Genomic DNA, 27,280 nt, shown 5'->3' with positions numbered 1-27,280 from the left:
AGTTTGTTTGAAACTCCTCAGATATTCAATATGTTTTCATCAGATCAGCTGCAGTTTGCTGGAGGCTGCCAGTGTGGCCTACAAGGTGACGCGACCGTTAGCCAGCGCCAACAGCTGCGTGGACCCCATCCTTTACTTCCTGGCGGGACGGGACGCTCGCAGCACTCTCACCAAGAAGGGCAAACTGTCCTCACAGAAACCGACCACGTGCCATTTTCGGACCACAAAACTCTGATCCCCTGTCTAAGACTTGAGTGGATTCATTCTTATGCAGCTTTTTAAAGCAGCTCAGATATTTGGAGCATCTTCGTGGAGCCTGGCATTTGTCTGATCTTTTGTAAGTTGCTTCCTGACAGAGAACATCATTTATAAGATATTTGATCTCTACCTCTATCCACATTCCATATCCACACAGCCAGTAACCTGTCTTGCCTGTTCCAACTGGAAGGACATAAAGCCTCCTTATACAAGTCTTGCTAGTGAAGTAATAATGTCTGTTTATAGCCGAAATAAGAATAAATTATTAAATTACTAATTTAATTCACAAAGCTTTGATTTGTTAGAAATGTCAGTAGGACTTACAGTAAAAATAATGTTTTCAATATGAAGATACAATTCCAAACTAGCAAGTGCTTTTGTCACTGTACTAATTGAATATCTTTGACTATTTCTGCTTATTTGCTCAATATCCCAATTGATTTGCATATATGTAAATAGTCAATACTTTCATTTATTTTTGTTAGCTCCAAAGGAAATCTCTAATAAGCAACCTAAAGTACCACCAATGGTACCAAGGTTTGACAATCATGAGTCAAGTCCTTGTAATGTGTAGAGATCAGCAGTAGGGGGTGGTAGTTATGAAGGAATATTGGTTCTTCAAGCTCCTGTTCCTCTCACACACTCTAACAACAAACATATCTCACATGCACACATGTCAAACAACATTAGGCTATGGATCATCAACAATGAAACAGTTTAAAATACAGCTCTTCTTTATTTCATGAGTAAAAACAGCATACAGAAATAGATGTGATATAGTAAAATGAAGCATGATATAAATAAATACCAAAAGTCTGATGAGATGTTTTTCTTCCTTCCTGCCTAGTTTGAAAACATTTAATGCTGACAACAGCAAAGCAATAAAATCAGATGAAAACATATGATCATCAGCTTGGGATAATAAATGCCCTCTCCTCTACATATGTTGTGTTACTTTTAACAGCATAATATGAGCATAATAAAGTAATTAAATCTGATAATAGCACAATCTTGGAAACCTATGAGAATGTAAACTAAAGCCTGTTTAGGGGTCCGGACTACCTGCAATTTGTTAGTTTATTAAGGAACTAAAATGTGAGCTTGTGTAGCTCAGGATGAAAGAAAAAAACACTGATATGTTTAACCATAGATTAAGGGTAGAAAACCGTTTCAGACAGCAGTTCAGCTTATATGAATGACAGAATCCTGTCACTGGTGCAGTGCAGCTGTTCACCCCTGAATGACCTCATACGTACTAGGTGTTAGAGTATAAAATCAAAATAAAGAGTTTACTTGTGTATGCTCTCAGTCTTATTTACATATTTACACCTATATACATGTTTTGTTTTTTTAATTGTGGTCTTTCTCAATATTTAGTTTTTCACCTGTGGTCCAAAATGATATTAGCTGCTTACAATAAGATTGGAGCTGCAATATCGTTTAAATGTAGTGAAAATATACAAAAAAAACTCCTTTCCAACTAAACCTGGGGCGACGCTGGACTCTATCTAAAAACTAAAACGTACCAAGAGGTTCTTAATTCTGCTTTTGGAAAGTTGTTGAATTGATCATTTAAACATCTCAACTATACAAGAGTTGAAAAGAAAATGTATCTTTTATCAGGGTTTAAATCAATAATTGATACAACAAAAGCTGCTTCAATGTGATCCAACATAAAATTTGGAGGCCTGTGACAGGTAGCAACATTTTTGAACTTTTTAAAAAGACTTTCACAGGTTACCTGAGGAGCTCTGAAACATACTGAACCCTTGTTTATAATCTGGAAGACTGAAATGATTTTGTTGATCTGGCATCGGCATAGATAATTGCATGGCACAACTCGATAAGAAACGTTTACCCCTGGGACTGTGACAGATTTCCAATAGCTGGCATTTATCAAATATTGACCTTTATAGATGTAAAATTCAGAGCTCAGGTTTAAACCCTCCAACCGGATTAACTTACTTCAGTGCATACAATGAGTTTCTGTTAATACATTCAACAAATTAAAGAACAAACCAAATCCTTAATTCATCTGTAATTTCTATGCAAGCCAAAGAGAAGAACAAGCCTTTTTTGTATGAACCAGTTGTTAACAAATAAATTTTTACCTCTAATCTATGTGGCACTTGGTTGCAAAGATTATTTATGTTTTTTTGACGGTGTTGTGCTGTCTGGTTTTCTCCAAAGCTAACGGGGGAAACAGGTCACAAAAGTTGCTTCCAAGGCAGCAGAACCACCATATTTTGATCTGTAACAATTAGTGATTTTGCATCTTGTGTTTCATTGATGTTTGGTTTAAACAAATCCTCCTCCTGCATTAAACTCATTAGCTTTCCAGCACCGTTGCTGACTGGGCATTAAGCTTTGAGCAGCATAAGATCAAGCTGTCAAGATCTTGACAGCTTAAGACATCAAGAGATCGTCTTGTCATGCGATCCAGCAGGTGGTGGTTAAGTTTTCTGAAGAGCATCTCCATCCTGGCATTTAAGCTGCCATCAGATATTGAAGTCTTCTTTCACGAGGTAGGATAATCATGCAGCCTCTCTGCATCTTTTTATCTGATAAGACAAAGGAAATGGTAATGTTAATCAGCCATTAAAATCCTTTGCTAATGATGCAACACTGAAGGCTTGTTACAGCTATGTCTTAATATTTTGGATTGGGACAGATGCTGAAGCACTGTCTTCTGTCTAAAACTTTTTAATCTGCAGGACAGATAAAAGTATTTATGGCCCTGTTAATAAGTGGCGCATCTGAGTGCAATTTCTCTAAGATATTGTTCCCAAATGCTGTGCCTAAACTTAATATAAAATGTCTTGAATAACCTACCAGAAGATCACAAAGCCAGAACATCATAATCTGGGCTTTCTCAAATTATTTAACTTGAGAAAGTTGACTTCTCAGTTTGAAGAAGCATTAAATGGTTTTCCGAGATATTCTCACTCCTATTATTTTGTCATTTCACAAAAAGAAAAATGATCTCGGTACCTCTAAGTAACCTGACATAGTCAGACAGTTGGAGAAGATGGTTACTTGTCTTTTTATCCAACATTTAAAATTGTTTCTGTCATAATTAATACATATGACTTATCTTGTGTTATTCACATTCAATCTCAGTGAACTGACAATCAATTCTACACGTTCACCACTTTATCAAGTATAAAGAAACTACAGAGACATAGATTGAAGCAAGAATCGGAAAGAAAGTGATGACACATGGTGTCCTTTTGAGTTTTTCTGACCGTACCTCCTGAAGCCAGATGATGAACAGGAGGGAAAATGTTTCCCACCAAACAGGGAGTTTCTTTGTTCCTGGGATGATGTTTTTGTTTCTGTGGTAACAGGCTTGTACTCAGGTATGTGAGCAACTTGAAATCTTTAAATTAAAAACAGAAAGTTATTCAAAGTTAGTGTCAGAAAGACAAGTGAAAAAACACCTGAAGAAACCAGAGCAGATTATCTGAAACTGCTTTTAAACATAGTGCTGTTCAGGCCAGTTTTCAGTTCCGATGTGAAGTTGAAGAAGACTTTAAACCAGAAACAGCTAAAAAAAAACAAAAAACAAACATAGCAATGCATTTAGCCGAACTCACCTCCCAACAGACAACACCTCCCCTTCTTTCTTCTCCCTCCCTTCACTGCTGTCCACTTTGTTCTGAACAGGTTTTGGCACAACAGTGGCTTGGGGGTGATGAGTGTCTACGCAACCCGCCCCCAGTAGAGGGTTCTTCTGCTGGTTAACAGGTGTGTCCAAGGAGGGCAGAATGAGACCCCGTGGGGGCTTCAGAGGGTCTTTGAGAGAATCCAGGGGAGGAATGAGTATAGGAGGCCACTTTCTCTGAGCGCAGCGGGAGCAGCGGTAGCCGTGTTTGGGAGCGAGACCGGAGAGACCTGAGATGGTGTGGAGGTGGGACTGATGGGGGCAAGACTTGGGGATGGAGCGGAAGGTGGACAAGGGAGACAGCATCGGGAACCTGTTGGTGAGAAAGGGAGGAAAAATGGTCAGAAAGTTTATTTGAACCTCGGTCTAATCAAGATGACTACAATCATCAACTATTGCATTTTTAATTAATACATTTTACAAATTGGCCTTGTGTTGCAGTGATCCTAAATGTACAAATGTCTGTCCTATGATGGGCCAACTCCTCTCACTCTCCCATCTAGTTCAGCGGTTTCTAAACCTGGTCCTCAAATACCCCTGCATGTTTTATAAGGGTCTCTGTTCCTGCACAGAGGCCAGATGTCTTAGATCTGCTTGTATATACCAACAAGGCAAAGAATAAAAGATGAAATTCAATTGTTTCAGAAAGTAGCTCTATATATTGACTGTGTAGACATACAGCAATTTTGATGTTAAAGAAGTGAAGGTCTCTTTATTGCTATATGGTGCTGATTAAAGTAAAGAGCAAAATAGAGACAGTTGTATGTCTCTGTTGTTGCTGCAAGAGGTTGACCCCACATAGCCCCTTCCATGGGCTCCGCATCTATCTAAAAGGTTTCCAGAACTGTGTGTGGACATTGTGTGTGTCAGAATGTTCCTGAAACTGTAGCTATGTATTTCTGTGGCCCCATTGAGAAACAGCGTATCAGCTCCAGCCACTGAGACCTCCAATCACTGGTTTACACACAATTTTTCACACTAAAAGCAAATACATAAAAATCAGAAGTGAACAATTTTGGGAGGGGGAGTGGGGTGGGCAGGTCAAAATCCAAAGATGAGTAAAATAAAGTCCTTTATTTAGTTCGATGACTTTCACAGGCTACAGTTTTCTAACAGTTTTTAAAATTATTTCTTTCTTTTAATTCTATCTGGACAGCACAGTGGTGCAACTCAGTTTAGTTTAAATGCACTTTACAGCTTACTAAACTCTACAACATAATATGTTCTGTGCACAAAAGAAGACGTTTATGCTATCTGTAGTAGTGTTTAAATCAAAAGCCAGCAGTGGCAGTCGGAAGATCCTCTAAATTATGACATAGTTAAACCTACTGTCTGTGAATGCATCTGTAAAATTTAAAAATAAATGCAAAATTTGAACAGTAAACTAGAAAGGCTTGAGGTCTCACAGCAAAATGATATCCAAGGAATGGTTCTGTTCTCTGAGTAGTTCCCTTAGTGCTTAACTACAAACAGATTTTATAACAATATCTTGTTCAATGTTATGCCAGGCTGAAATGTTAACATATGTTTAAAAAAATAAGCAAGATCTCATATAAGAAAATAGAGAGGCACAGTTTTGTAAACTGACATTTTGAATTTAATTCTGACTACTTGAGTGATTCTTAAAGCCACAGCAACTAAAGTTCCAGCCACAACCACCCTTGGTCGTGTAAAAGTTGAGACTTTGATAAGTTATGTGGCCACCAGTGAGCTCAGAGACCAAATGACTGTTCAAGTCTCATAATTGGACAGTTTTTATGACTGTGTAAGACGTTCGCTGCAGACCTGTGGGAATGAGTCACTGCCAAGCGTCAAACTGCTCCTACTCATAAAATGCAGCCAAAGCAGTCTGAAGGGTCAATACATCTTTTGAAACTATGTGTTTTTGTTTTAAAAGTTTAAGGAAACTGTGAATTACAAATGTCATTAGTAGGGTGACCATATTTTCATTTGGGAAAACCAGGACATCTTGGAGCGGGGGGGGGGCTCTGAATGCGGGGAAACGCTTTTGTAAATCGTCGGTAAACATAAATTTGCGCTTTGGCATGTTGTTGGCGTACTGATAGCCATGCTATCTATCTTCTGATTAAGAACAGGGCTGCCCGCACTGACGCGGGATTACGTCACACGCAGCGCCGTGTGCAGTGCCCTAGTGCCTGTAAATTTAATGGTCCGATGAAGGTAATTTAAAAAACAGGACATTTCCTCACTTTCTAAAAAAAAACCCGGGACGCCCGGGTCAGGACGTGAAATACGGACATGTCCCAGGAAATACGGACGTTTGGTCACCCTAGTCATTAGTTTAAGTAATTAGAGAGAAAATTACAGGAGTGAAGTTGACTTCTTGTTAAATCTGACCTCAAGGAGCACAACTTAGTGAAAGCATGCAAGGATTTGTCAGTGTGTGACAGTGTGTGACTTGGTGTGACTGCGTGCGCGCGTAGGGGGGTACCACAACTTAGTGAAAGCATGCAAGGATTTGTCAATGTGTGACAGTGTGTGACGGGGGGGTGTGCATGCGTGTGTGTGTGTGTGTGTATGACACTTACTTGATTGATGAGCCTTTGCTCATCTGTTTGCTCTCATACTCCAGCAGCAGTTCCTCCAGTGCAGCAGCATTTTCTGAAACAGAGACAATATCAGCTTATTGAAACACCACCTCTTAATGGTTTTGGTTGCATAAGTTTTCACATTCTGCTTGACATAAAATTAGATCATGTTAAAAAAGTAAAAGATAATATGGGTTACCAGTTCGGAGTGCTTTGAAGAATTATTTGCCTCTTAAATAGTTCTTGTTTTTGGTCTGTGTTTAACAATTATGTTTCAAATGATGAGACAAATACGCAGTAACTTGACTAAAATATAAGAAGCTATTTTCAAATGGAAATTGCATGTTTTGAAGCAAAAGCTATCAGAATGAGCACAGCGCTTTGTAATAAAGTGATCACAAAACTTTGAGGACAATGTTTTAGGAAAAATATTGTGTGGACTGACAAGACAAAAGTGTAAGATGCAATAAAAAATGTTCTGGAATGTGTATATTCTGCTATTTGGAACAACATCATGAACAAAACATGGAGGCAGAGTGATGGTCTGGAGCTGCTTTGCTGCATCAGGAGCTTCTCTTTAGCAGAAAATTCTGAGAATGTCCAATGATCAAACTGTGATTTTCAGCTAAAGCTCACTTGTGTTATGGAGCAGGTGACTAATTCAAAGCAAAAGCAGCAAATCCAGCTCTGAAGAGTTAAAAGAAAAACAAGATTTCCTCCACAATAATGTAAATAAATAATTGAAAGTGGTTACCAACAAGAAAAGCATATATTACATTTAGAGCGGTGACCACATTTTCACAGAGGGGCAGGCTGATATGGATTCATTTTTTCTCTGACAAGATTAAATAATCTAATATTTTGCATAAAGCTAAGGTTATTTTTGTCTGATATTAACATTTGTCAGATCTGAAATTTATAGGCAGCAAAACGAAAGAAATCTACCAGGGAGCGAAAAGTTGTTCTTTTGTTTGTTATTTGATTAATAAGATTGCACTACAGGCTCAGATCAAATCAGATGTGTTATATACCTTTCTTCTCTGTTATGAGGCGAACCAGAACACTGATTGTGTCTTCATTCAGGTCATCAGATATGTAGGGGCAGTTGTGACCTAAAAGACAGGGGGAAACATATTAGCTAGCTCATAAAATAAAATGCATCACGAGGAAAGAAGATTATATGTAGAAATAGTGAAGCAGCAGTTTTAGACATCAGCCAGGAAGTTAAAGTTTGGGCACAGATTGGTCTTCCAAATGGACAATAAATAATCCTAAGCAAACAGCCAACATGTATCAATGTGACAACAAAGTCAGCGTTATGGCGTGGCAATCACAAAGCCCTGATTTCAACCCTAGAAGTTTTGGGCAAGTTGCGAGTCAGATGGCCTACAAAATGCTCTCAGTTACACCAGCTCTGTCAAGAGGAAAGGTCCAGAACTCCAGCAAACTATTGTGAGAATCTTGTGAAAGGAAGCCCAAAAGGTTGGAACCTAACCATACAGTTTAAAAGACAATTATTTTGGATACTGACCAAATGTAGATAAACTTCTGAGTTCGAACAAAGTTGCAAAATATTTCCCCAAGGTTTTCTGGTATTTAGCAAATAGAAATAATTTTAGTAATTGCATCCTAAAACAAGAGAGGTTTGGTCTGATTAATCTTCTGACAGTGAGAAAAAAAAGTGTATTTTTTTTATTCAGCATAATTATATAAATACCTGGTTTCAACTGTAAGTCACAGCATACTGTCCAATGGCAGAGAATCGTTTATCACAGTAGCCATTGTTATTGGACAGTCAAGTAAAATCCTTGGTAACATAAAATATCAACACAGTTACTACTAATTTTTTCACAGTTGTTTAGACCTTGACCCACCACTGGAGGGTGCTGCAGATCTGGCAACTCACCCACTTCCCACACAGATGATTGCAACCATTGTAACCAGCAGCTAAAGTGATAAATTATCTGGTAAGCAAAAGTATATGTTTTTAATCTGAAAAATAACCCTTTTTTCATCACAGATGAAATGTTTTTCCATATAGGAGGGCAAATAGTAAGCAAACTTTTTTCTTTTTTTTTTAAATGAGTCCCAAAATTCACAAAGTCACTCATACTGAGCCGCTCTGTCTGATGAGGATAGACGAGGACAGATTAACTGCAAAGAATATAAATGCCTCCATGGCAACCCCATCCCATAATAGATGAGGACAGTGAGAGAAGGCAGCGAGGGCCTGGGGGGGACAGAATAGACTCACTCAGCAGTTCTCCTCCATTCAGCACTGCTGGGGCACACAGAGCTCGGTGTGTTGGTGCGTTCAGTGCACTGTAGTGTGAAATGCCAAGCGACACTGAGCCAAGTGTGAACTCCAACTGTATTGATTGGAAATGTCTCTGAGTATATGTGTGTGTGTGTGTGTGTGTGTGTAGAGTTTTATTTCTATCTCTTACATCAGCAGCATTAGGCTGTTGTCAGAGCGTAACAATAGCTCTGTCTCTACAGTGATTGTTGCTATGGAAAAATAACAGCATCACTCTCACAGAGTGGCACTCTTTACACCATGACTCTTTGACCAAGTTCAACTGCAGCATTTGACTGAGAACTGGAGAACTAGAGTTTTTAATGAGTCATTACTCTGCCTGAACATAGATTTAGAGACATTACTTCCATTAATGCCTCTACACCTGAAATTTGTAAATCCAGCTTGTCAGAGCTGCTAGCAAGTCCGCTTTAGTCCTACAAGGCAAATGGCTTGTTGTAATTCAGCCTCGGGGGTATTCTCCCTGACAGAGTTGGTCAGAAAAGTGCAGAAGCAAGAAGTTGGTCTAACTTTAGCCAAGCAAAGACATCATGAGACTGACAGACTGTCACAAGTGCATAATGTAGCAGTATTGGCAGAGAAACAGGAACAGGTTTTGTTAATGAGGTTTTCAGTTTCGTGCTCTTACTTTTTCCATTGCTCACTTTCTCACGTTTCCTGTTTTCCATCATTTTCACCTGACTCCCTGCATAAACACCGTCCTTCTCTCCTTTAACTCACTTAGCATAGCACAGTCTACTCATAGGTAGCTGAATCAAGACCTGAAAAGACCTGAAAGAATGAATGTGCAACTGCACATTTATTCATTATTGCTCCCAGTTCTTAATGTATCCCTAAAACATTAAATTATTCAACTTAGCAGCATTTCTTTCACTGTAAATATAAACAGTCTTAGAATTGAGAGCAGAAAGCAACTAAAACGTCCTGGTCAAGGAGAATGAAACAGAAGACATTAACAATGAGGTAAAGGAGCTGATTAAATAATTGATCTGACTGAGAAAGGAGAGAGGGTTTGGTGGTGTCAAGTTCTTTTCCAGACACAACTGAAACTTATGATAAATGGAGAGGAGACGGAAGAAATGAGGGAGCTGCAGAGAGAAGGAGGTTCAGGTTCAGTTTCCTTTGCAGCATCAGGAGCAATTTAAATTTTGAGGCAACAGCTACACAAACACAAAACCAGACATCGCTGATACCTGAAGCACTTGCCACTATTAAATGGCATCCTCTATGCTTATACAACTTTGTTTTAATCACATTGAGCAGACATTCAACTTAGTGAAAGACTCTGTCAACGTTTGTAGGGAGCAAGAAAAGCTATCCATTGGGTCTGTCACTTCACAGAACATAAAAACACAGATAAGTATCAATGATGCAAAGCACTACAGACTAATATAAAGTTTAAAGTGGACACATGTTCATTTCTATGTTCTAAATGTGCTTTTTATTTAATTTTAACTGTTTAATATGAAGTTTTGCACAGTTTTCAGTTCTATTGTTTTTTTTCTCCCCATCTTGGGGCAAAGGTTCAATGATTTCTACATGCAGGTCTCCAGATGGTGGAATAATTGTTAATTGAATAAATTAGAAAGCAGACCCTACTCTTCCTCCATGTCAGTCACTAAGAAACCTAAAAGCAACAGCTGTTGTGCAGACGTAAACAGCCTTTTAACAGGATCTGTTGAGCTCCCAGCTGACACTCCTGGTAGGTCATAATACTTTGTTGGCTCTGCTTTGCACCATCAGGTGAGAACAGAAGAAGCCAGCTTAGCCAGCTTTAAATCTGTTAAGGCTCACATTTTAAAGGCCCTCTCTTTCTTCCTTGGCAGCACATAGAACTAATAAACAATCTAGGTAATTAATTATTAAATATTACCTTTTGTATATGGTTTTTGTTTTTCATGGATGCTGGATTACAATCAGGTTTCAGTTTGTAGACTAAAAAAAGAAACGTTTTTATTGTTTCTTACATAAGATAAACCTTTTTATTTTGCCATCTCTCAATACAATCTTTAGCATTTGTCCTTTCAACTCCCTGTGGAAAACACAGTCCACCCCATGTGTTTTGCAAGAATAAGAACCCAACAACCACAGTACACCAAATCCAAAAGGAGAATAATGGAGAAGTGGGTGCTATTTACCACATTACGTGCAAAGCAGTGTGGGTGACCTTGACATTGTAATTGTAATGTCAATTACTGCCTTATATCAACAACTTGCAAAGCTCTTTTTGTGTGTAAGTGGGTCAAAGGCTAAGAATTATGCTTAGAAATACCATCTCAAAGTGGCTGTTCTTTTGAAAAGTAGTCGGTACAAAGTGCATAGAGTGGGTGTGATGAATCAATATTTGTTTTAGAGCCCCTCCCCCACACCCTTAATCATTTTTTCAGTTTCTCCCACTTTAAACTTTTAATAGCTTTTATTGATTTCTGTCTACCTCATTTGATTTTCCCATCTTAACTTTTCTGCTCTGTTGACTCTTGAATTAACTCTTGTATGGCATTAAAAAAAGCCCCCACTTCCTTTGAGTGCTGATGCCTTTAGAGCACATCACAGCACCAATTGTGTGACTACAGGATTGAATGACATTATGTGGTCAAAGTTGCACTTTTTGTCTTTCTCACCTTCTTTCTGAGGTGTAGCAGTCTCTTCGTCTCTCCCCTCCTTCTCAGCAGTGCAGTTGTATCCCTTCTTCTTCAAGATGTTGCAGATCAGGATGCCCAACAGGCCCATTATGCAGAAGACAGGCACCAACGCGAACACAGCGTACTCTGCCGTCTTTTCCTCGGCGCTGCGAACCACCGTACTATTGGCTGGTCCTTCTGCCCCATTAGAGGAACCTTTTCCCACAGTGCGAACTTTTCTGACATGCAATTCAGCTGGAGGACGGCGACAAGAATAGCAAAATGAATCAAATGTTTATAGGAATAGATGCCTATAAACACCAGGGAGCAAAATAAGGGGTGCAGGATATTACTTTTTATGCAACTGCTTTTAGTGGAAACTTGTCCTCCATCAGGAGAAAGAAATCTGGATGAGGAAAACAAAACAAAACAAAAACAGGAACAAAATTAAAGTGAGACAAGTTTAAATTGTGGGCGCATGTGGAGCAGCAGTGAGACAGAAGCAGCAGTACTCACCCAGGCAGACAGTCGCCACAGATAGCGTCTGAGGTCAGAGTGCCAGACACTGAAACGTTTCTGCCCAGGATCTCACAGGATGTGTGCGGACGGCAGAGCTCAGAGTCGACTGTATCTGAAAAGCTCCCAGGTGGGCAGAACTGACATTTCACGTCTTCAGCTGAACTCTGGATCTGCCTACAAGCCTGAAGAGAAAGAAAAGACTTCAAACACTAGAAGATAAAACAGAAAAAAGACACACTAGAGCCTCTTTCTTGTGCTGTACAATGTCAAGTTTAGCTAAGAAAGTTTGTGTTTTATATTTTCTTCATAGTTTTACTGATAAAATATTATACAGTTTTTGGCAGTAAGTATGAGTGATTAAAATTTACTTAAGGCAACAACTCTTGATCTTATTTAAACGTGCAGTGCCCTTTGAGCTTTTTCACATTTTGTCTTATTTTACAAACACAACCTTCAACTTATTTTACACTAAGGACGTACAAAAAGAAACCTATTGTTGAAAGAATGCATTAAGATGTCCAGTTTAACATTTGTCAAAAACCTTGTAGTGGATGTGGAAAACTGTTCTCTGGTCACTATACTGTTTTAGGCTACATACACACATCACAAGTGGAGGAAATGGTGGAATGGTGGGATCACAAGCTGTTTAAAGGATGAAGGGCTGTTAATACTTGTGAAAGACACTGTAAATATGATGAAAGTCTCCAAAAAATAAAATAAGTTTACATGCTGGCCTTTATTTCTTGACTTTTACAGGCTTTAATATGATATAATAATAATAATAATAATACATTAATATAAGGATGGAATACAATGTATCTAAAAAATAAATCGTTTTTTGTTGTTTGTTTATTTACAGTGAATGAATCCACAGAATTACTGTGGATAAAAACATGCATAAGCACATTTCATCACATTTATATTTTATTTGGATTATAAAAGCAATGGGAGATGTATTGAAGGAAGCATAGTGAACAACACGGAGAAGAGAAAATTAATTTACCATTTAAAAAATGTTCAACAATTCTTTTGGCTCTTTGGCTCACCTTGGATGGCTCCTGGCCTGCAGGGCATTGCAAACACACACACGCTTCTCCCCACCGACACTGCACCACTGCAGTCCCACCACAGCCTATCACCTGGAAGATACATAAGTCAGAGTGAGGGGAGGCGCAAACATATTTGCATATATTAAGACATATGAAAGTAATGAATTATACCGCGAGAAGGACGAGAGTTGAGCAGCAAAGGTGGTTCCTCATCTTCTTCAATGTATTCTTCTATGTGCATATGATCTGCAGCAGAGCAAACAAGGTGGACATAAATGTACCATTTTGAAAGCTTAAATATTACACAAAAAGAAAAAACAATGACATGACACCTTAAGTATAACCATCACTTTGGAGCAAATTAGTACAGTACATGTTCATAACAGCTGAGTCATTTTTGCTAGTGATCAAAAGTTCAGAGACTCTGGACACAAATCGGTAAGAAGCACCTCTTGTAGCTGTAAATAACATTTACTATGATTCAGGAGCTTTTTGTGCACTCCTGTGAATGAACCAGGGATTTTCTGCAGCTATTTTTGGGCAGCAGATGCTCATACACACAGTTCATCCAATGATTCATCCTGCAACACCTTCATTTGCTAACACATGCTGACTTTCTCGACACGTGACATCAGCTGACCCTGGAAACAGTGTTTTCTGTTTCCAAGCTTCAGGCATGGACATTTGAGATTCACAGATTTCTCCATATGTGTATTTGTTTAAAGGACTTATGAACAAACCAATGATGATTAAAGCTTTATATGCATATGGCAACTTTTATGATTAATATCAGTCTTTTAAAATGTGATGAAACATTCATATATGATCCTTTAAATGCACCATGTACTTAAACGCAATTATAGGGGTTAACAAAACACATCTTTTGTCTTCAAATACAAATAAAATTAAATATCTAATCAAATGTAAAAATTTATCATGATTATGATAACCCAGCAAATCAACTGGCTCATTTTCTTCACTTTTCCCTCTTAATCTACTGAATTGCACGACAGGTGCAATCATCAAGTCAATTATTACTTGTTATTACTGGGTGTGCATAAGCATGCACAAATATCATAACATTACTAATATTTTAGCTAATACCAGAATATTATAGTGAAAAACAAATGCTAAATGTAATCCCTACTGCACTAAAACATCATTAATTGGGCCAAATCCCAAGATAAACCATGAAGATTTGCAGAGAGAATTTTCTCTGCACAGATCTCTCATTTAAAGCCACAATTATAGGGCTGTGAATTTGCAAAACCCTGGTATTATCATGATGGACTTGAACCTGCCACCAAACAGATAGGCACTGTGTGGTTTAAAATATTACTTCAAATATGCAAAAATATGCAACTGATGTCTGTGTTTGCTGTAAGATTTTTTTTTTGCACAAATTGAAAAATGATGAGCGGTTTCTGCAAAAATAACAGATACACAAATATGTTAGGTATGTACTTTTCTATGTGCAGTTTTCCTTTAAAAACAGTAGATGACAAAGGGGGCTCTGCCAAATTTAAACCAAACAAACTAAAGAGATAATGCTGAGGAAGGAGAGCAGGAAAATCCAGCTGAGCTGCATACTCACCCCAGACTTTCAGTGGACCCACACGGTTGCTGAGGCAACCCAGCAAGGATGCTTGACTCACTAAAAATGCTGAATCAATATTAAACTTAAAAATGCTGCAGTTTTCTCTCTAACTCAAACACTTGAATAAATAATGTTCTGAGAGACAAAAAAAACTTCAAAAAGACAAACTAGTTGTTTCTCAACCGGAACTCAAATGAAATAAATTAAGCATGAAATGAAGTTGCAGAAATTAGTCAAAACTGAGATCTACACTCTTCAGTGCAGCTGAATGAAAATCTTTAGAGTACCTAGCCGTGTCTTATACGGTCAGTCTGACCACAGACACACCCCTCGCACCCTCTGGACATGCCCCGTCTGTCACTGCCAAAACAGTCAACCTGCACATTGTGCATGTGTGTGGGTGATACTTGTTTAATGATCCTCTTAACCATCGAGCAAGTAGAAAAACACATGTTTTCACTGCCATGCAACAAGAAAATCAACAAATGTTTTATTATTTATTCTGGTTTCTTATTTTTTTAACACAGAAATCAAATTGCTAGACTGATAAATCTATATACTTTATATTTAAAGACACAATATTGGACAAAATTCTTGAGTCCACTATTTTGCAATGTTTAAAAGTTTGCAAAAGTTCTTCTGGTTTTCTAGAGGTCTATAGTTTCATATACCTCTATACCATATAGAGGTGTATGAATATTGACAAGTCAAAGTTTCACAATAACCTGAGATTGGAAATTTGACAGCAAACGCTAATCTTGGCATCTCTATTCGGGATTTGACTTTTTTCAAGAGAGGGGTTTTATTATTTCAATCCATCCATTGCCTTCCACTTCTCCAGGGTTGGATTCAAGAGGATAACAGGTCTAAGAGATTAATTCAGACCGCCTTATCCCATGGGAAAATCTCCATCTCATCCTGGAAGTTCCCAACGGGTTCCCAGGCCAGAAGAGAAATGTAGTTCCTCCAGTGAGTTAGGGCTCTCCTTCCCTTTCAATTAGACATAAATTGAAAATAACCAGAGAGAGGCAACCAGTAGAAATCCTTACCAAATATCTGAACTACCTCAACTGACTCCTTTCAATTTGGATCGCAGAGATCCCCAAGTTTTGGTGATCATACATAAGGGCTGGACCGTCTGGTTCCAGTTATTGTACATTTGCTGTATTAACGAGATGAAGAGGTGATAGTACCCCAATTATATCGAAGTTTAATTTTATTTTACTTTTTTTCTTGGGAAGGTGAGAGCTACCTGTGTCAGGGCCTGAGAATGTTTTCCTTTTTCTTGAAAACTTGTCTTTTAAGTAAAGTTTTTCCACTTGTCCGCCTTCCTCTTATTTTACGTACAGATGTTAGGAATTTATCAATCAGAACCACTTTATAAAGATTACCAGAAAGTGTAGCCTCTTTGAAGCAAAGAATAAAGAAATAATGGTTTAAAACCTTTGCACAGTATTATATGTATGTAGCGTCTACATAATTGATTTCCACATGGTTTTTTCATAAAGGGGAAATACACACAAAGACACACTCAAACATCTGAACGGTACGGAGTCTGCCAACGGCAAGTTGTGTCTTACACAAACTGCAAAATAAAAATTATAATGTGTTTGTGAGTTCAGTCCTGGGGACAAAATCCTTGTGCCAATGAAAAGCTTTTGAGACATAATTTTCAGAATTGCAAGAACTGAAAAAAAATAAAGGGGGAACAAAGAAACCACAAAGCTTAAAAAAAACATAGCCCCAACCCAAAGGGACGGAAAGCAAAGGAGGTGGATGGAGTTCATCTGCGAAAACATCAGTCTGATAGCATGTCCATATAAATAAATATAGAAGCATTTGTTAAAATGCCATACAGACCAGAGCACAAAGCTAATTACAAGTCAGACATGCGCACAGACATCAGCATCCACTTACACACAACTCCAGGCATGCAACATCACATGCAGCTGAAAATTTTGAAACACGTATCAATAAAACGGCAATGATAGAGAGAGCAAAACGAAAATGGGACCCACAATTAAATGCCTCTGTTTTTGGAACGTGTCAAGTAACAAATTGGACATGGCTACAGGAATGCTGGCTTTCTCCGAAGAGCCTCGTTTGACCTCCAGCAGAGCACTGAGGCAGCAGTACTTCATCTGCAGCTGAGTGACTGAGTACAGTGGAATACAGGACTTGCTAATCAGTCAGGTCACAGAAGGTGGATTCTGTAAAAAAACACTTGTAGGTAAAGAGTATCTATATTTAAAAATATACAGAGGTGCCCCCAAAAACTGTTAATTCAACCACTGCAACACTGGAGGCAATCAAAGCCTTCAGTGTCTGTGAATGTGATGGTTTTACAAACCAGTTTGCCTGAGGTTTTCCCAACTAACCCACTACAAAAAGACTGTCACAGGTGGACTTCAGTTGCACTCACAGACACGTGAGTGCACTCATGTCCTTGAATGCCTTGGTCTTCATAAAGCCATTGTTCTTTACTTTCCCAAACAATTGCCTCTAAAAAGCAAAAATTTTAATATGTAAAACATTATCACACTTTAGGAAATAAGTTTCTTTGGAGCTTAATGGGAGCTGGGTTGGAACTGCTACATCTGTCAGTAAATTAATTAATATGGAGTAAATACTTTTCTTGCTTTCTTCAAATGAAACATGGTTTCCTCTTAGAATCTTGTAAGAATTATGCTATGTAATATTTTCTGGAAAAAAAAAACTATAACTATGATTTTACTTCTCTAACAGTTGGAATGAGTGCTTCCATCAAAGCCAGCATACAAGGTCTCCTTGTGGGTAGCCACATATTACATAGTAAGCTACTTGCGCCTAGCCACTTCTCAAAGAATTGAACTTATGATAGTGGTCAAGACTCCAACATTTGTCTTGGAGAACCCAGTCTAATTCCAGTTTGAACAAGTAGTTCAGGTCGAGTGTCTATGAAGGAAATCTCTAGCTTCAAAATTGATTGGCTTTGGTTGGAGTTTATGTGAGTATTTATGGTTCTTGAATAAATCGGTGATTTGGCTGCACCTTTGATAAATACTCTATTTTGATATTGTTTTATACCCTAACCATGTTTTTGACTCAGTATGGCATGTTTCCTGGTGGTTTGTGATGCTAATTGTTTCCTAATGGTCTCTAACAAAACCTAAGACACTCTCCAAATAAGATAAATTGTTACTGTTGCAGGTAAAACGTGCCTAGAGGCATGACTAAAACAGACTTACAGCCCCTTTCAGCACAGACCTTACATAATCAAAGAGGTCTGAGGTCTTTGTCTGCTTCTTATAGCATTGACTGACATCTTTGAACTCATTCACTTGTCTTCCACGTGCCTTTTCCATTCTTGCTGGCCTGACTGTGCTGTCAGTCCTGTATAATTGCAATTTAGTGTTTCTCTTTTCAAGGCCTTCCTTTGAAGAGAGATGCACCATGGTCTGCCATGTGCTTTGGTTTGGAGGGTGCAGTCATATGGCTATGTGGTTGGGGGTACAGACAGAAGAAAGAGAAAGAGAGAGCAGACAAAAGCTACAGATACAAAGTGTGAGGCGGTGGAAAAGTGGCATACAACAGACATTAGCACCTCTCAGAATATCTCAGCAAACGCAACACAAATTCCTATGGAATATAGCACCCTCAGTGCTGTTGTCATTTTATGTGACGGTACAAAATCAGCAAAACACAATTCAAATTCCAGAAAACACATTCAAGGAGGAAGAGCAACTTGTGGTGAATTTTCCTAAATGCTGTTAAAACAGTAATTACCTGACACCTTCTGCTCTGCTGTTTGACGCATCCCAATAACAAGCCGCTACGACGTCAGATGACATGTCAAATTTTCTGTTTTGTTCAGGAGGGCTAAATATAGCACTAATAAAGAAGCAATGGTCAACAGGTTGACAAAAACAGGGACATTATTCCCTTCTGTGGTGGCTTTGGAGGCAAGGACAAGCAAAATGTGTTTGGGAGCTTTTTCTGGCTTCTTGATGTCATGTCGCAGCTGAGCTGAGAAATCCTCCTGGATGAAGTTGTGAAGGAGGGAAGGGACCACAAAAGAGGAAACACAAGAATGAGTGGAACTTCCAGGCCTTTGAATGTGAGGTGACGGAGCAGCAGGGGAAGATCATGGGTCAGGCTAACACCCTGTCGGCTTTCAAAATCGGCACTGAGCTGTCTTTGTTGAGCAGACGAGGAGACTCTGGCTGGACACCAGACATTTTACCTTTTGGTATCAAGTCTGAGCTCCCAAGTTTTTTTTGTTTAAGGCGACATCTAACATCATCTGTTTGGATGAACATATTATAGAGCTTAGATTGATGAAACAGCTTAGTTACAAATAAAAGCCCAACAACAACTTCTACGACTTTCCAATTATATAATAGCAGATGCCAATTACAACTACGTTGTTGATACCTTGCGAGGAGATTTGTTGCATTTGTCTTAGTTATGCCCTATGGGACTTTGTCTTCTGGATATTTTACTGAAACATGCCGTAACTATTACAATGAATAGGTCCGACTTGATAAATTGTGTTTTGATGAAAATAAAAGTCAGTAAGTAAGTAAGTAAGTAAGTAAGTAAGTAAGTAAGTAAGTAAGTAAGTAAGTAAGTAAGTAAGTAAGTAAGTAAGTAAGTAAGTAAGTAAGTAAGTAAGTAAGCTTTATTTGTAGAACACAGTCTTTTTTAAATCTGTGAATTTTGAAAGTTTATACATGCTAAAATACCAGGTTTTTGTGAGAACACACACATAAAAATTAAACTCAAAAAGACCAATTTTAAGCTTTTTCTAAATTTTATGAAAAAAATATCCTGTACTATTCAACAGTGAACATGCATTTGTAAAAGGAACAACCTAAGAAGTGAAAACTTGTAGAGATTTAGATTGTGAGAGACTGGGAACTTGTCCAGGGTGTTCACTGTTTTCAGATGGTCATGCATAATGGCTGCAAAGACAAGTCACTTTTTAAGCTTTCTTGACTTTTCACAAGTCAAACACTTACAAAAAGTCGAGTCCAATGGTGACCATTGAGCTCTTCAGTGTTGGTATATTCCACAAAATATACCAACACAGAAGAACCAGTGAGAGATATAATGAAACTCTGCTTGTCCCGTTTCTCCCCACTTCACACCTGCTTACCATCTTAGCATTATGACTACAATCCTCACTGGTTGAAGGTTATAGGTCAGTTTCGAACCCTTATGCCACATGGGCCTTCACACAGATTTACAGTAAAAATTATGTAAAAAGGGTTGCGCACCATCCTTTATAAAGAAATGCACGAACATTTACAGATCTCAGAGTCAGCTAAAATAAGAAAGGAAAGCTTTCCAAATTCTTCTATTATAACTTTAAAGCAAAGATAAGAAAGTTGAACCACCATGTTGAGTTTTATCTAATCTTTCATGTCCACTGAAACATTTCCTTCACATTGATGATGCAAGTAAGTCAAATGATGTCAGCAGAGGCTACCCAATAAACCCACCAAGTCACATACAATGTCATAGCCTTGGGGAACACCTCCTTGTGATGCACATGAGCATGAGCTTATTCTGTAAAGTGGGAAAATACAATGGAAAAGAACTGAGGTGGCAAAAGAAAGGTTTAAGGTAATTATACTCTGCCATTCATCAGACATTTGGTGGACGTGAAGATAATATGCACATGTATGACAACGACGTGATTGGGAGAACCATACCCTCTGTTTGACTTTGTGGAGGTGCCCATTACTGGCAAAAGAAAGGCTGATTTACGCCAACACTTTGTACGTTGGTGTTTAGACAATGTCTCATTATGGGAAGCAAGTCTGATAAATGGGCAGGTGTCATTAGTCCTTGCATTTCTCTGTCACTCTTCTTCTAGGCCTGTGTGGCATCAGTCATGATTGCCATTGCAACTGTGCACCAGTATGAAGTGATAAACAGGCCCTCTCTACTGTTGCTGGCGTCTGTCGCTTTGCATTATCAGCTGTAACAAAAGAAGTTGATTTGATCAGAGAGAGTAGAGAAGAGACGGTAAGGATAGAACATACCCTTACAAGAGATAATATTTCAGAATCAGATATGCATGAGTATTTGTTGCTCCAATTTGAATGGCATGCAAACAAAACAATCAAGACCAAAAAAGATCCCTGACTTTTCATCATTACAAAGGAGATTCTACATTTTATTGGAGGCTATAAGTTTACAGCTACATTAATATCATCAACTTAAGGTCAGAAATCCGTTGTGCTGTTGTGTATCGGTCTTGAAATGTACAATAATTATGAAATTTTGGGAAATTAGTTTTATTTAAAATTTACACCATATTAATTGCATTCATGCTATTATAGCACATGATGTTCTGTGCAGTGTGGATGTCCAGATTCACATTTCATTTTGAAAAGGTGTAAAAACATGCGGATGTCACTAATAAATAAATAAATGGCTCTTTAAGGGGATTAAAATAAACCAAAGGTGGTCTGTAAGAAGCTGATTTCGAACAAGATATTCCATAATGACTGAAATTGCAGCATGTGAGAAATATGTAAAATAATAATAAAAAAAACTACATATATATATATATATACTGTATATATACACACAGTCTAATTATTATTTATAACCAACTTGTTTTATGAATTGGTATTTAACCTTCTTTCACAGCTGTTGTTATCAATGTAAATGATGATGATGTAAATCAGCTCTGCTTTTGTTGACTTCAGCAGTATACAATTACATTATGTCAGGACATATTCACACAAAACAAATCTTATTTTCTCAATTATACATGTACAAACCTGTGAAAATAGCCCTTTAAACTTGTTGTCTCAGTTTGTGAAACAAATATGAAGGATTTAGTTAATGATTGTTTTAGTCATGGGAGAAATCTTTTTAAGAAGTTGACCTCCAGTGAGGAAAACAGGACTTTTACCATGTCATCTCCTTTAGTCATCCATCTCTAAATCTTTAAGTTTGAAAAGAGGGAAAACACATGTGTGGTTGAAACAGAAAGAATGAGACAAGATAGAAACAATCTACAAAAAGAAAGTAGGATATAACTACCAAACTGTTTTCTAACTGCTAGTCTTTTCTCTGTGTAAATATTATTATAATTTAGAGAAATTAAATGGTAGATGGACTAGATTTATACGTTGTTATTCTAGTCACACTGTGGGGCACATTGATATGTGACAGGAGAAAAGCTAGAATCAAAGCATTAATTCTCCAAACCCATAATAACTGTTTGGAAATTTGAAGCAGCTGATGAGCCAGTCACCTCTTAGGCCTGAAAATTATTCCAGAGAAAAACACTCTTCTTCCTGATCACGTGCCTCTTTTGTATTCCACTGAACCATTTTGTAGGTACCAACCACTGCAAAACACCATCAAACCATCACAATTTAAACCTTAACCAGAGTACCTTAATAAGTACTATCTGTGAAAAGCAAATGAATCATTATCTGAATTAAATAATATTGACAGAGGTGAAACAATATAATTTTACAGCCCTGTTATTTGCTCCCAATGAGCTAGAAAACAACCACAGACAAACACATGTACGTTAACATATCTTTAAAGGTCTAAAAATGGATTGCTTTGAATTTGATTCAATAACTTCAGCTAACAGAAATGAGAGGACCAGTTTCCTGCACTGCTCTGACACATTGCCAATACTTTGCAGGCTATCTGGAGCACTTTAAATATGAGGGATTGCATGCTCATCAAAACATGACAAACACACACACACACACTGAAAATTCTGGCTCTCCCACTCACTTCTGCCTTGTCATAAAGAACTTGATTCGCATGTGCTATATGATTTGCTCTGGCAGCTTAAAGCCAGCAGCAGGTCACCAGCAGGTCCGACTGGTAGATTGTGGTTATACCCAGAACTACTTGTCCTTAACCAGACCTTGCTTCTTTTGCTTTTTTTAAAATAACTGTGTGAGTTAATAGGATACAGTAGAGTGTGACAAAGAAGATAGGTCAGAAAGAGAGCGGATGTTATTAGGTCAAGCAAGATCTGCTTTCACTCTGAATTATATACTGCAAAGGTTTTTAGAGGTACTATATTAAAACAAATTATGTTGATGGCAGTCCAGAAAAATAAACTGCTATGAAAAGAGAAATAATGTATAATTCTAATAGGGGTCATTTCCTGCCAACATGTAAATCAGCAATTTTGTTTGGAAGACTAATACAACAGGTCAGTGTTTATTTACTTTTAGAAAGAAAAAAAAAAAACTTTTTCTTTCTGTATATAAACTGCTGAAAGTTTCACTTTGTGACTTTACTTTGGGTTTTTGTGACTTCTGCATATCTTGAAAAGAAATAATAATAATTAAAAAATAAATAGAACTCCTTGTTAACATTGTTTGTCCTTAATCAGAAAATGTACTATTTTTTCAGCTTCTCTGATTTGTAAAGTGCTCTTGTGTAATAGAATTTGGTCTTGAACAATAACGCCGCATTGGGTCTGCTTGGTGCATTTGAACTCTTAAATGATTAAATAAGAACAACCAAAATTATTTTTTTTCTTAAATTTGGCACAAAATATTAATTTACAGTGGAAGTTCTCCAATTCACACACTTTTAAATACTTATACTGTACATACACTGCCACTAATATTTAGAGGACATTGCAGAGAAACCAGGCACTTTCTGTTGGACCCCCATGGAATGGAAGGGTGGTGACCAAGAAATTAAACCTTGTTTCAAAACCCAACAACTTGATATTGGTCTGAAAATGGTGGCGGCCCATGTGAGCTAAATGCCTTTTGGAGAAATTCACTATTTAGTGAAACAAAGATTGATCTCTGTGGATGCAATGACTAGAATTTGGAAGCACTCAAAGTAAGGCTTTCAAACCTAAAAAGGTCTGAAAGCCGTAAAGAGCATAGTGGTGGCAGCAATATGCTGTGGGCCTATTTTGCAAGTGATGGTATAATAATAAGATCTACTACCTGCATATTCTTTGACTATATCCCCAAGCAACCACTAGATAGACATGAATAGATGTTGCAAAAGGACAACAGTCTCCTAAGCACATCCGATGTGATTTTAGAAAAAATTAATCAGCCAAACATTTTACTTTTATAATGGCCCCGACATTAACCCTATTGCAAATGTACACCCTTAAAGTTATGCCTTCTTTGTATGTAGCTGCTATTGCATTTTTTTCCCAAGAAAACTAGCGGTAAAATATGACAAAACACAACACACTCAGGAAGGGTAAACTTCAGCTAAGGAAGAGCAGGCACATCCTGGAAGTGACTCACTTTTCACAGCTTGATTTTCAACAAAGTAAGACGGAAACCCTCAGCAGAGTGACTTTTATTTTCCCCACCTACTGCAAAAGAATATCCCATGCATAATAAAAAAGGTGGTTCTTTTAGAAAAATGCAAGGAAAGAAAATGTGCAACAGATAATGTTTGTCAGTGTTCTAATTAAGCCTGTGTGTGCCCTGCATGTGTGCTGTGAGTAAGGAGATCAGGAGGTGAGCTATGCACGCTCATAGCTGCGTCTGTTCAGGTTGCCCCCTGTAATTATCCAACCCTTCACCATGCATGGATGCTGACCGAGCAAGCTTGGATCAGGATCTGTTGACTGGTAATATAGAGGGAATTTCTTTTGGCACAGAATCCCCGACTGACATTGGAGAGGCAGGCAGTTGAGGCACGGGCATGGAAGGACGGCGGGCAGAATTCCCAACCACACTGGTTCAAAGAATGCAGAGACAGATGACAGGATTGATGGCTTAATTAGAGCTTAGTTCACGTCTTTGACTCCTACATGCCCTTGCACGCGCTCAGATAGAGATGCGGCAGTGCATACATGCCCACCTAACTTTATGATCACCTCCAACATTTAAGGTTAGCACAGAGGATATCAGAGATGAAACAAAGTCAATTCAATAAATAACCCTGCTCATGTTCAGTTATGGATCTGCACTAATTTCTTTAAAGCTCAAATAGAGGGCAGCACTTGGAACAGCGGAGATAGTTTAGGGTGTACTGTTTATTATGTGGTATTGATACTTTAATGTGATATTGAAACTGCTCAAGAGTGTATGCTTCCAACTAAAACTCATGTTGCATCTCAACTGAACACACTAAAATAAACAAGAAGATGCTTCTTGAAATGAATCCATGCTTCCCTGAGCCAGCTACTCAGAAAAGGACGAGGCGGCTCTGATTGACCTCAGAGGCCAGGTTTTTCCTCAAGTGGAGTTCAAGTATCTTGATGTCTTGTTAACAATTGATGGGAGAATGATGCAAGAAATGGATAGAAGAATTTGGGACTCATTTGCAGCAATGAGGGCGATGTTCCCCTCTATTGTTTGTCATCAGCAGATTTTAGCTTTGCTCCCTATGTATTTGCCATGTTGTGTGCGTTCATGTGGACAAATACCTTTCTGAAACCAATCCTGTGTGTACAATAGTATTCCTTTAAATGATGTGGCACAGATCTTTGTTTTTAAGAAGGACCTGGCTGATTTGTTCACAAGGCCTCAGACTGTTTTGGTTTAGTTAAAACTTAGAAATTCTTGATTAATTTATTGGAAAGCTAATATATCACTATCCCAATTTGCTGCTTATTAAGTAATCACTGAATTAACATATTTAAGGACAAAAAATGTTGCGAAAAAAAACATGGAATTAAATAATTTCAGATGAATTTCTTTCCTGAAATTGAAAACATTTTTTAAAAATGGTCACAATGCTAAATTACTGATTTTTTTCCCATCATCAATCCAAAACAATTCAATATCATACACCAACATTGTGTAAAGATATTAGTAGATCACCAAAACTACGTGGGTCTCTGCTGATGGATGTGTGCAGATTGTGTGTGTGCCTCCAGATGTGTGAGAGAAATAGAGAGGTCAAGAGCCTCTTACTGAAACCAGCATGTTGGAATTTAAACTCAGACAATGGATGCCCGCTGCTAAAGATGACAATCTCATCTGGGGTGGATTAATGAGTGTGAGCATGCTCATTGGGGTCAGTAGTGCTTCCTACCAAAACCACTGTAGTATGAAATGGTAAATGATGAGACAAAGTAAATTAGAAAATACAAGAGTAAAAATTTACTGTAAAAAAAACGAACATTTTCTTTTTGTATTTTATACTTAGAACAATTTCTTAATTTGTTACAGCTGGCCTCACTAAACTGATTAGATGCACCCGAGCCAACGATACCCAACAATACAGTCTGAGCCAAAGTTTGGACTATAAACCTCATTAAAAAGTGAGGAGGAGGAGGATCACATGGCTAGTGAGGTCATTACATAGACTACCCATATCGACGCACCAAAAGATACTCGCCCTCTCATTGGAGATTACTTCATGGCGAGTGCTTTAAGACAGTGGTCCCCAACCTTTTTAGTACCGCGGACCGGTCAAGGATTTGCAAATATGCTGCGGACCGTGAGGGGGGGGGTTGCACACACCGACACCGATGCTGTTGCTGCTGTTTTTAAATCATTCTGCTACTTGTGGGCTCAATGTTGGCGACAGAATCCGGTTAAAGGATTTTCAAAAATAAAAGATCCTCCAGACTCAATACATAAATATTAAATTATTTCTTGTGCAGCCAGGTACCAATGCGCGGCCCAGTACCAATTGGTCCACGGGCCAGTACCGGTCCGCGGCCCGGGGGTTGTGGACCACTGCTTTAAGGTACAGTTCTTACATTGCAAAGCAAGCATTGTGAATCTATTGTCAAGCTGCTCAAGGTCCCACTCCTGGCCTGTAGAAAAACTTGAATTTCCAAGACAGGAAACCCTATGTGGAGAAAAGAGAGACTTGTATAACCACTGCATGATTCCCTAATATAAAGTATTTTGGCTGGGACGGTTGGGAAAATGAGAGGGGATCAGAGTAACAATGCTAGTCAGAACAGGAGCAAAAATGACATCTAACCTGAATGCTGGCAACATTTTAGAGTTTTGAATGATCATTTTTGTCACAACTGATTATTTTCCACTGTGGTAGGCTGATGAGGACCGAGACCTTTCATGTCACTCAAGGGTCTGCAACTCCTGACCTCGAGATCATGTGTTATGAAAATGTGTGATTTTAGCTATTTCAGCCACGGAATTATGTGACTGTTGCTACCTATGAACCAGAAGACAGTTGAAAAGATTTTTTTTTCCTTTAATGACTCAACGAACAAGTTTCAAATGAAGTACACTTCCTTCGTCTTATCGTTAATTTTTAGGCAAGTAAAATGTAAAGTAAACCAATACAAATAATCCCATAGTCTATATGCAAGTAATTAATGGGTCACCTCTTAAGTTGTGTTAAATGCAAAAATGGTCAACCGTGGATCGCCCCACACTCTTTCAACCACAATACCTCAAGGCCTCAAAAAATATTTTGCCGTCTCTGAGTCGGAGTCCAACTATCGTTACGGTTACTACAAGCTATACTCCAGACCAGCCGTGTAATCCTAAGAAAAGTCAGACCACCATCATGCGTAAAAACGGTGATGCCGATGTTGCGCAGGCTCTGTGGGGAATGACATCCCTCAAGAGAAAACTTAACTACCTACTTCAGCAGACCTTTAGCTGCTTCCTTAAATGTTTAAAGGGAACTTCAAACAAACTTACCGGTTCGATGAATGAATGTAGCTGAAGTTAATAGTTAAAAACGAGCATAATTATCATCATCGGCTCCACGCGGCTGAGCTGAGCTGGCAGGTGCTGGTAAAACGCTTGATAGG

At 38.3% G+C, this 27,280-nt stretch overlaps 2 protein-coding genes across 5 annotated transcripts in view; one reads left to right on the top strand and one right to left on the bottom strand.

The window, feature by feature from the left end:
- The window catches only part of p2ry2 (purinergic receptor P2Y2), a 44,620-nt gene extending 43,064 nt beyond the window's left edge, over nucleotides 1-1,556 (top strand). For all 3 annotated transcript variants that reach the window (XM_023351133.1, XM_023351134.1, XM_023351132.1), the window contains exon 5: nucleotides 44-1,556. In XM_023351133.1, coding sequence (XP_023206901.1) covers nucleotides 44-235 — 192 coding nt within the window. In that variant the 3' untranslated portion in view covers nucleotides 236-1,556. The remainder of the gene's footprint in view (nucleotides 1-43) is intronic.
- Nucleotides 981-27,280, bottom strand: relt (RELT, TNF receptor). Of its 2 annotated transcripts, none has more exons than XM_023351130.1 (11): nucleotides 27,168-27,280; nucleotides 13,149-13,223; nucleotides 12,975-13,067; nucleotides 11,926-12,110; nucleotides 11,763-11,815; nucleotides 11,410-11,664; nucleotides 7,503-7,583; nucleotides 6,472-6,544; nucleotides 3,855-4,235; nucleotides 3,509-3,637; nucleotides 981-2,819 (listed from the first exon to the last, which is right to left on the bottom strand). In XM_023351130.1, exons 2-11 carry the CDS (start codon nucleotides 13,188-13,190, stop codon nucleotides 2,816-2,818), a joined length of 1,296 nt encoding a protein of 431 aa, XP_023206898.1. In that variant the 5' UTR covers nucleotides 13,191-13,223; nucleotides 27,168-27,280; the 3' UTR covers nucleotides 981-2,815. The 2 variants fall into 2 exon arrangements, with proteins under 2 accessions (XP_023206898.1, XP_023206899.1); XM_023351131.1 differs by lacking the exon at nucleotides 27,168-27,280 and adding an exon at nucleotides 14,572-14,685.

The sequence above is a fragment of the Xiphophorus maculatus genome, chromosome 18, assembly GCF_002775205.1.
Source record: "Xiphophorus maculatus strain JP 163 A chromosome 18, X_maculatus-5.0-male, whole genome shotgun sequence".
In the NCBI taxonomy this organism is placed as follows: domain Eukaryota; kingdom Metazoa; phylum Chordata; class Actinopteri; order Cyprinodontiformes; family Poeciliidae; genus Xiphophorus; species Xiphophorus maculatus.
Note: the sequence above shows the minus strand (reverse complement) of the source record. Positions and strands in the feature narration are given on the sequence as shown.